This window comes from Schistocerca piceifrons, chromosome 1 (assembly GCF_021461385.2).
Source record: "Schistocerca piceifrons isolate TAMUIC-IGC-003096 chromosome 1, iqSchPice1.1, whole genome shotgun sequence".
Classification (NCBI taxonomy): domain Eukaryota; kingdom Metazoa; phylum Arthropoda; class Insecta; order Orthoptera; family Acrididae; genus Schistocerca; species Schistocerca piceifrons.
This window is the reverse complement of record NC_060138.1, coordinates 1,060,482,053-1,060,492,524: the sequence shown is the minus strand read 5'-3', so window position 1 is coordinate 1,060,492,524 and position 10,472 is coordinate 1,060,482,053. Positions and strand designations below refer to the sequence as shown.

General features: G+C 47.3%; 1 protein-coding gene across 1 annotated transcript; it reads left to right on the top strand.

Annotated features, from left to right (window-relative positions):
• Window positions 1–5,511: 5,511 nt before the first annotated feature.
• On the top strand, window positions 5,512–8,227 carry LOC124777559 (uncharacterized serine-rich protein C215.13-like). The gene is made up of 2 exons (XM_047253018.1): window positions 5,512–6,462; window positions 6,506–8,227. The coding sequence occupies exons 1-2, from the start codon at window positions 5,512–5,514 to the stop codon at window positions 8,225–8,227; spliced, it is 2,673 nt and encodes an 890-aa protein (XP_047108974.1).
• The last annotated feature ends 2,245 nt before the right edge of the window (window positions 8,228–10,472 follow it).

The following is a 10,472-nucleotide window of genomic DNA, read 5'->3' as shown; positions in this document are numbered from 1 at the left end:
AGATGGTGCTCAGGGGGCCTGTCTGGGCACCCTCAGTTTGGACTCTGCAGGCAGTAACTCTGCCAAGTTAGAGGTGAACAGTGTTGGCATAATTCATTGTAGGCTACAACTATACCCCACTAAAAAAGTAGATACTCCTGCTGAACAGCTTCAATCACTAGAACTGGGTCCCATAGTGAGCATGTGGGAAGCTGTAGAGAAACATATCAACAGATTGCTGCACATATTGAGCACAGTGTATTGGTGGTGTCGCTGCTTTCAACAGTTGTCTGCGGAACATTCCCACACCTGGTCCACAGGTTCTGAACATCTGTGTAGTACAGATGCATATAAAGATCTTTGCATTGTGCGCATGATGCTGGCCTACAAATCATCCATGGATGTAATTCGGACACATGTTTCACCTGCTATGTCATCAGGGACCATTAGGAACCATCTGCTTGCAGCAGGATTAAGGTAAAGGGTGCCTCTGGCCAGGCTGCCACTCTACCACAACACAGCCAAGGATGGCTACTCTGGTGTTGTGAAAGAGTTGACTGGAGAGTGAAATGGTGTGCTGCTGTTTTCACTGATGAGTGTAGGTTCTGTCTGTATGCGAATGATGGACATCTGTATGCGAATGATGGACATACCTTGTATGCCATAGACCTGGTGAGCTGCCTATTCCAGAGTGCATTTGCCCAAAACACACAGGTCTGATATCAGACTTTATGGTGTGGGGTGCCGTCATTACAACTTGCAGTCACATTGATATTTCTACAGGGTAAACTAACCAGTATCTGTTACTTTGCAGAGGCTATTAGCCCCACGCCACTGCCATTTCTTCGACAGGAAGGTGACATATTCTTTCAGCAGGACAATGAACATCCACATACGGCTGCTGTGCCACAGCATGACCTTCATGATGTACAACTGGCCTGACAAGCAAGGTCACATATGGAACATGATGAAATGGGGACTTGCTCCAACAAAAGTTGCGAGCTGCTAGGAACAATTTATAACAAGATGCCATTTAACACCTTCATGATAGTTTGCATACAAGAATATACGTATGCATCCCTTATAGAGAGGAGGGTACACTATGTGTCAATAAGACTATTTAGGCACCCTTTACTGTGACATGTTTCCTTGATTCCACTACTGGTGAGGTGCAATGCAAACAATGTCAAAACAATAGCTTAAATTAGTGCAAGTTACTAATTTTTCTACAAAAAAGAATCTTCGGTGTATTTAAATCCAGATAACCAGAAAAGACAAAATCAAAGCAGCAGTTTACATTGGTGTAAATGACTGATACTACATACGTCCTCTTCGTGAGAGTGGGGATGAGACTGTGGAATAGGATACAGAATCCCAAAAAGGGTTGTGGTTTTGCACAAGGTATGTAAAAAAAAAAAGGGGGGGGGGGCACTCCAAAGGAGAGGGGGGGGGGGGGGGGCGGGCAAGGTGTCAGCAACCTGCAAGGCACAGACAATGTGCCAGAAACAGGAATGGTTTACTAAACAGTGGTCCAGCCGCGCATACTCTACACTTGTTCGGAAAGGACTGTACGGGCAGTATGTAAAATTTACACATACACATTCAGCAAGGGTGCTGATAATCAAGCCATTGAGTACCCTAAAACTAGAATTGTCTTCAATCCATCTCCTCCTCCTCCTCCTCCTCCTCCTCGTCCATCATCATCATATCTTGTCGCACAGGAATAGGGCACAGTTATCCGTTGTAATAAGGTATTTTCAAGATTGAACTTATCCATGTGTTCAACCAGTACCAATTCTACTGCACGATATTTTGAGAACTGCAGTTTGCACAATATTTTGTCTGTTTGAATTTACCTGAATGCCATCTGGGCTTCATGGCAAAGCACAAACCCTTCAGCTATTCATGGATGTACATTTAGCATTCTGCTATATGTATGTTGATGGCATCTACACTCATGATGTCGCAAGGGTCTCTAAACTCATTTTGAGTATACGTGTGGTGAGCATGGAGCCCCAAGCAATTGCTGTACTTCCTTCTTGTGCTGCAGTCTTTCTCTCTTACTGTATTTGTCCTCAGATATAGTCTCTAGTATAGGTTCCCTGTTGTAAACTAAGCTTGTTTGAAGGACATACATTGTGGCCTGTACAGCGCTCTTGGATTTAACGCATTTGTCTTCCACAACTTCAGAGGCAAAACCAAAAATTTGACATTGAATGCACAGATACTCTGCATTTGTTTCCAGTCAGTCTTTCTAAACAGAACTATTTTCCGAACTTATTTAACATTCCTTGTTACAACTGTAGCTACTGGTGTTATAACTGCTGTTTAATCCCTGTTTCCTTTCTCTTTAACTATTTTGAAAATTTTAAATTTTTTAGTTACTCTGAAGTCATACTAGAAGTCTCCAATATTTGCGCTGCTGCCGAAAATGAATTACTGCACAACACTCCAATTTATCAGTTGATTGTGTCATTTTGTTTTGGTTCTTTCAGCCGCATGCTGTGGTATTGTGGCATGAGGATTTCAGTGGTTACCAGGAATGGAAACATCTGCCTGCAAACAAATAAAAAAATTACCTAACTTTGTTTGAGGTGATAACTAGAGCTAACTATACCTAGTACTCTAACCTGAGTAGCAGCTTCTGTTTTGTAGTGTACATCTGACTTGTTGCACGGAGCCCTACAGTTGTACAGCCAATATCTGAGTTTAAGATGACTACATTGGAAACTGTCATAGAATTGTCAGAGCCTTTGATTTAAAACCCTCTGCTTGATTGCAAACCAGAGGATCACAATTGAGTACAATACTGCAAAAGGGAGTCGTGCTTCTACCATCTATGTGAGGCTAGATGTCTTGTCTAATTCAGTCAGCAGTTCAAACTATCAGGATGGTCTCAGAGCTGAGGCAATGACCATAAGCTTTCTTGCCAAGGTCTTTCCTCAGAGTGTAAATTATTTACAATTGACTAACTGTCATGCATAGTTAACAATTTTCTTCACATTGCCAAAGTAAAAAATTTTCATACCTCATGCTCAGGTCATGTTTTGTTCACTTGATTTGGAAGATGCAAAGTGCCTTATAAATGTATCAACAATAAATTGTTCATGATATTTGGACCAGAGGACTCACAGATAAAATGTCTTCAGGAAGAATTACTGTGACTTTATATTAACTGGATGTTTTTCTATGGTCCTGTGTTAAATTTGTTTGCAGTATAGATCCTCTAAGACACCGCACAGACAATTTTTAACAATATTGTTACTAAATGGCAATAATTTTCGGAGCACTGAATTAATTGGCTCTGCTTTCCTCACCAGTAAGTGTCTAACATTTTGGTGACTTGGTGTGAGTGTGGGTCTGGGTTATACTGAATTATTTCCCCAAATTACATTCCACTTCTTTACAAGATGACTTACTTTGGGTTTGTAGCCACTCTTCTCTACTGATAGCTGGCTGCTGGAAACACTCTTGACTTCTTCTGTCAAATAATGCTAGGTACAGGAAACCTCTTTCTACTAGTGAAATAAGTAGCCACTTAAACTTTACTTTTGTCAATCAACGATGTATTAGACTTTAAAGCACAATAACAATTCCCACTTTCAACATAATATGTAACTTCAGTAAGTCTCTCTTACAGTCGCATGTTAGAAACAAATTGATTTACAGTTAAGACAGTTGGCTTGACTACCATGACTTTCTTAAAATGAATCAGAAAATACGTCTTGCCTCCACCAAGGCTGAGTCAAGAGTCTAAAAGAGTACTTTTTCAAGTGTTCTTGTTTCACATAACAATAGTCAGTGACACAATAAGCACAGAGCAGCATATAAACTGCATTGTTCTTCCTTACACATGCACTAAAACCTGTATGGGTTGCCCGACAGGTACTTGTCGGTGCCAGTCGACCGCCGCGTCTACTTTCTTCCCGCGACCGATTTTAAACCTGCACACACACAAACATGTGATGTACAGTAGGTAGGATTTTACCATCCCACTCTCGTATCTAGAATATCATGTGTTCGAGATGGTAGAAGACTTGAGTGGTTCTAGAATTTACACAGAAATTCTCGAATCACTAAAAGTGTTGCACTGATTTTTGAGCCAATTATTGGTGTTGTCATTGTAATTTGCTTTCTTGTTCACACTGAAAAAAAACAATGGTTTGGTATTTAAATGGGACTCAGTTGCTTATCATTTGTAGCTGTGAAACTGTAAATGTCACTAAGTGTCCTCCGCAAAAAGTTTCACTATTTTGTTTCCCAGGTCTCTTATGTCAGTTGGTGAAGTTCAGATAGTGTTTGCTTTATTGTTATTGTCGGAACAGCAACGGCAAGTAAGGAATATTTGCTGTATTGTTTTGTTTATATTTAGTGTTTGATTAGCCTCTTACACCACTGACAGGAAGAAATATTAGACATGTCTATCATCCCAGCAACTTTCCTGTATGTTGCTGATTTTATGGAGATAATGTTGGCCTGGTCTGGAAATTGTCTGGTGTGATAGCCCTTGAGTGGATCAGAAACTGTCCAGCACATACTAGCGGAATGGTGCAGTTTGGTGGCCTTCAATGAAGATTGTCAGACTCCTTGTGTCACTAAATTGTAATACAGTAACCATAGCCACTGCATTTATGATATTCTGAGAACTCTGTGTATCGTTTTATTGAAGTAGCTTTGCCAGTCTGTTATCTGTAGGTTACAAATGAACGAAGTATGTGCCAGTTTTAATTTGATGACAGGAACATGTTCTGCAAGTGGTGTTGCCATCACCCGACCAGCATGGTTGGCTGAGTTGGTGCTGAATCAGGAACTTCCTTATGCAGATTAAAACAGGCTGGAATATGTGGTGTTCTTTTGTAGTCTGTTGTCCATTACTCCAGGTAATGTGGTTTCACATACCAGCTGAATCACTTTGAATTAGTTTTCAGTGTCTGTAGCATTAAAACTGCAGTGAAAAAGCAGTCATTTTTTCTCAAATCTCACTCAGTACTGAAATAATGAGATGAAACAAAAAACAATGGTTGCTGAATGTCTGCCACATTTTTCTAAATGATAAATACCTGGTGACTGAAAATCACAGACTGGTATATGTAGACAAAAGCTGATGTTAAAGCTTTCAAACCTGATGATTGGGGAGGAAATCTTTTATTTCCATATCCTAAAACACCTTCCCAACTGGATGAGGCATAGTAAATGGGAAAGCAAATCAAAGTTAGCTTTTGTTTCTGGGTTCCGCTCAGTTACTGAGTGGGGTAGCTCAGTTACTGAGTGGGGTAGCTCAGTTACTGAGTGGGGTAGCTCAGTTACTGAGTGGGGTAGCTCAGTTACTGAGTGGGGTAGCTCAGTTTTAGCACACTGGACTCGCATTCGGAAGGACAACACTTCAAACCCAGGTCCAGCCATCCTGATTTAGGTTTCCCTAAATTCCTTAAGGCAAGTGCTAGGATGGTTGAAGGTTATGGCCGCCTTCCTTCTCCATCCTTCCCTAATCAGAGCATGTGTTCCATCTCTAATGACCTCGTTGCCGATGGGATGTTAAACACTGAACTCCTCGTCCTCCTCGTCCTCGTCCTCCTCCTCCTCGTCCTCCTCCTCCTCGTCCTCCTCCTCCTCGTCCTCCTCCTCCTCGTCCTCCTCCTCCTCGTCCTCCTCCTCCTCGTCCTCCTCCTCCTCGTCCTCCTCCTCCTCGTCCTCCTCCTCCTCGTCCTCCTCCTCCTCCTCGTCCTCCTCCTCGTCCTCCTCCTCCTCCTCGTCCTCCTCCTCCTCGTCGTCCTCGTCCTCCTCCTCCTCGTCGTCCTCGTCCTCCTCCTCCTCGTCGTCCTCGTCCTCCTCCTCCTCGTCCTCCTCGTCCTCCTCCTCCTCGTCCTCCTCGTCCTCGTCCTCCTCGTCCTCCTCGTCCTCGTCCTCCTCGTCCTCGTCCTCGCCGTCCTCGTCCTCGTCCTCGCCGTCCTCGTCCTCGTCCTCGCCGTCCTCGTCCTCGTCCTCGCCGTCCTCGTCCTCGTCCTCGCCGTCCTCGTCCTCGTCCTCGCCGTCCTCGTCCTCGTCCTCGCCGTCCTCGTCCTCGTCCTCGCCGTCCTCGTCCTCGTCCTCGCCGTCCTCGCCGTCCTCGTCCTCGCCGTCCTCGTCCTCGTCCTCGCCGTCCTCGCCGTCCTCGTCCTCGCCGTCCTCGTCCTCGTCCTCGCCGTCCTCGCCGTCCTCGTCCTCGCCGTCCTCGTCCTCGTCCTCGCCGTCCTCGTCCTCGTCCTCGCCGTCCTCGTCCTCGTCCTCGCCGTCCTCGTCCTCGTCCTCGCCGTCCTCGTCCTCGTCCTCGCCGTCCTCGTCCTCGTCCTCGCCGTCCTCGTCCTCGCCGTCCTCGTCCTCGTCCTCGCCGTCCTCGTCCTCGCCGTCCTCGTCCTCGTCCTCGCCGTCCTCGTCCTCGCCGTCCTCGTCCTCGTCCTCGCCGTCCTCGTCCTCGTCCTCGCCGTCCTCGTCCTCGCCGTCCTCGTCCTCGCCGTCCTCGTCCTCGTCCTCGCCGTCCTCGTCCTCGCCGTCCTCGTCCTCGCCGTCCTCGTCCTCGTCCTCGCCGTCCTCGTCCTCGCCGTCCTCGTCCTCGTCCTCGCCGTCCTCGTCCTCGTCCTCGTCCTCGCCGTCCTCGTCCTCGTCCTCGTCCTCGCCGTCCTCGTCCTCGTCCTCGCCGTCCTCGTCCTCGTCCTCGTCCTCGTCCTCGCCGTCCTCGTCCTCGCCGTCCTCGTCCTCGCCGTCCTCGTCCTCGTCCTCGTCCTCGCCGTCCTCGTCCTCGTCCTCGTCCTCGTCCTCGCCGTCCTCGTCCTCGCCGTCCTCGTCCTCGCCGTCCTCGTCCTCGTCCTCGTCCTCGCCGTCCTCGTCCTCGCCGTCCTCGTCCTCGCCGTCCTCGTCCTCGTCCTCGTCCTCGCCGTCCTCGTCCTCGTCCTCGCCGTCCTCGTCCTCGTCCTCGCCGTCCTCGTCCTCGTCCTCGCCGTCCTCGTCCTCGTCCTCGCCGTCCTCGTCCTCGTCCTCGCCGTCCTCGTCCTCGTCCTCGCCGTCCTCGTCCTCGTCCTCGCCGTCCTCGTCCTCGCCGTCCTCGTCCTCGTCCTCGCCGTCCTCGTCCTCGTCCTCGTCCTCGTCCTCGCCGTCCTCGTCCTCGCCGTCCTCGTCCTCGCCGTCCTCGTCCTCCTCGTCCTCGTCCTCGTCCTCGTCCTCGTCCTCGCCGTCCTCGTCCTCGCCGTCCTCGTCCTCGTCCTCGCCGTCCTCGTCCTCGCCGTCCTCGCCGTCCTCGTCCTCGTCCTCGCCGTCCTCGTCCTCGTCCTCGCCGTCCTCGTCCTCGTCCTCGTCCTCGCCGTCCTCGTCCTCGCCGTCCTCGTCCTCGTCCTCGTCCTCGCCGTCCTCGTCCTCGTCCTCGCCGTCCTCGTCCTCGTCCTCGCCGTCCTCGTCCTCGTCCTCGCCGTCCTCGTCCTCGCCGTCCTCGTCCTCGCCGTCCTCGTCCTCGCCGTCCTCGTCCTCGTCCTCGTCCTCGCCGTCCTCGTCCTCGCCGTCCTCGTCCTCGTCCTCGCCGTCCTCGTCCTCGTCCTCGCCGTCCTCGTCCTCGTCCTCGCCGTCCTCGTCCTCGCCGTCCTCGCCGTCCTCGTCCTCGCCGTCCTCGCCGTCCTCGTCCTCGCCGTCCTCGTCCTCGTCCTCGCCGTCCTCGTCCTCGTCCTCGCCGTCCTCGTCCTCGCCGTCCTCGTCCTCGTCCTCGTCCTCGCCGTCCTCGTCCTCCTCGTCCTCGCCGTCCTCGTCCTCGCCGTCCTCGTCCTCGCCGTCCTCGTCCTCGCCGTCCTCGTCCTCGCCGTCCTCGTCCTCGCCGTCCTCGTCCTCGCCGTCCTCGTCCTCGCCGTCCTCGTCCTCGCCGTCCTCGTCCTCGCCGTCCTCGTCCTCGTCCTCCTCGTCCTCGCCGTCCTCGTCCTCGCCGTCCTCGTCCTCCTCGTCCTCCTCGTCCTCGCCGTCCTCGTCCTCGTCCTCCTCGTCCTCGCCGTCCTCGTCCTCCTCGTCCTCGCCGTCCTCGTCCTCCTCGCCGTCCTCGTCCTCCTCGTCCTCGCCGTCCTCGTCCTCCTCGCCGTCCTCGTCCTCCTCGTCCTCGCCGTCCTCGTCCTCCTCGCCGTCCTCGTCCTCGCCGTCCTCGTCCTCGTCCTCCTCGTCCTCGCCGTCCTCGTCCTCGTCCTCCTCGTCCTCGCCGTCCTCGTCCTCGTCCTCCTCCCAGTTACGTCTTAGTAAATAAGCAGTTTATACCTTTGTTTCTAGTTTGCAGTGCAGCTGCTTTATCTAACATGAGTTGCTGCTAGTAATGTGTGACAGTAGTTTGATCACATACTTCCATGTCAATCTTCTGGACTTCATCACCAGAGCTGTATTGTTGTTGTTGTGGTCTTCAGTCCTGAGACTGGTTTGATGCAGCTCTCCATGCTACTCTATCCTGTGCAAGCTTTTTCATCTCCCAGTACCTACTGCAACCTACATCCTTCTGAATCTGCTTAGTGTATTCATCTCTTGGTCTCCCTCTACGATTTTTACCCTCCATGCTGCCCTCCAATACTAAATTGGTGATCCCTTGATGCCTCAGAACATGTCCCACCAACCGATCCCTTCTTCTGGTCAAGTTGTGCCACAAACTTCTCTTCTCCCCAATCCTATTCAATACTTCCTCATTAGTTATGTGATCTACCCATCTAACCTTCAGCATTCTTCTGTAGCACCACATTTCGAAAGCTTCTATTCAGAGCTGTATATATTCTTTTATACGAAAAAAAGTTGTTTCTTCGACACTAAATTTCAATATTAAATTTCTGTACCAATTGTAATCTAACATTGGATGTAATTTGTCAATATGTAAGATACATTAACAACTTCAAACAAAGCTGAGATGTTATTTCACAGTTAAATAGTTTTCTCTCTCCCAAAAGTTTGTCTAGTTACCTTTTCAGTATGATTGTTTTGTTGCTATATTTTTTCTTGTGAAATCTGTGTATCTCCAGAACAGGGTGGCAATTCGTGAGATGCTTATTTCCACGTCCTACAGATATTTCTTCTTGCTAAATCCCCATGGCCGCTGTCTCATGCTGAAGATGTGCATTGTTCCTCAATATAGCTCTTGATATGCACAACAAAATAAGATAATGCAAGATAGCTGAATCTTGATATTGCATGTCTTACCTTAAGTTGCTATTTTCTTAATACATAAATTACTGTTGTATCATTCATTGGTGACATGTAGGGATACACCTCACTTCCCTAGAGTGATGTGTAATTCTACAAGTTTTGTTGCTTTTATAGATGTCACATTTTAATATTAAGACTTTCTTTCCTTCCCATAGATTATCATCACTGAATCTGGCCTGGACTAATCTCAGTAAAGGTGCACTAGAAATGTTGTGTTCTAAAGTACCAAAATCACTCCAAAGACTGAATATAAGTGGCTGCAAAAAAACAATGGAGGATAAAAGTAAGTGATTAACCTTGTAGAGCTTTGAGATTAATATTGTGGTAGTAAAAAAACTAATACTATTTATTTAGAGCAGTGGGTCTCAAATTTTTTGAGCTTCGAGTGCATTCAAAAGGCCGCAAATAATTGTGGGTGCACTACATGCACATTTCTGAGGAATATTTTACAACAGTCAATACAGAAAAAATACTGTGATAAAATAACAATTAAGGCATTTTATTTTGAATTTTGCACCGAGACTACAGAAAATACAACTTACATCAATAAAAACCACGCATTATCACAATATGAACAAATAGTTTTTGTATAAATAATGAATCATGAAGCACAATTTTTACCCAAATGCGACTGCCGAGTGCCATTTTGCCTCCTACCCTGCCAAGACTAAAGGCAAGAGAAACTGTTAAGTGAAGCATATTGAAATGAAATAATGCAATAAAACTAACGATTAATTCAGATTATAGAGAAAAGTAATAATGCAATACAAATGAAACTTACCTTATGTCTAATCTTTCTAGTGATCATGAAAAACGTGGGCCTGATATGTCCTCGCGATTTCTTCAAGGGTTGGAGATATATTTTAAAGACAAAACTCTCATTTCCTCATCAATACATTCAAAAGTTCCTCTTTTTTTACATTTAATTGTGGTGAGGGCAGAAAATCCCAATTCACATAAATGACATTGAAAATTGAAGTAAAATGTTGAGACTTTTTAGATATTGACACGTATTATTCTTTTATAGAAATCCAAAAAGCTTCAAGAGACAATTCCTTGAGCTTAATCATCAGTCCATAGTCAGTAGATGTAGCTGCCAGTTCTTCATCTGTTAATGTTAAGCCAAAATCACCTGAAGTTTTCATGAATGAATTTCAAATCCAATTAAACTGTTCAGTGTTGAGGGATGAAAAATATTAGCTCAGTTTCTCCTTTAAACTTATTAAAAGATCTACTACTATTGGAAGTATATCATTTATGCACATGCTTGTTACCAATGGGAACATTTCCTAGTTACCGTGAACAAC

Excerpts from the sequence above, each read along its gene's own strand:
- LOC124777559 (XM_047253018.1), top strand. The coding sequence starts at position 5,512 with ATGTTAAACACTGAACTCCTCGTCCTCCTCGTCCTCGTCCTCCTCCTC. Across the intron at positions 6,463-6,505 it reads TCCTCGTCCTCGCCGTCCTC|CCGTCCTCGTCCTCGCCGTC; the intron begins GTCCTCGCCGTC and ends TCCTCGTCCTCG.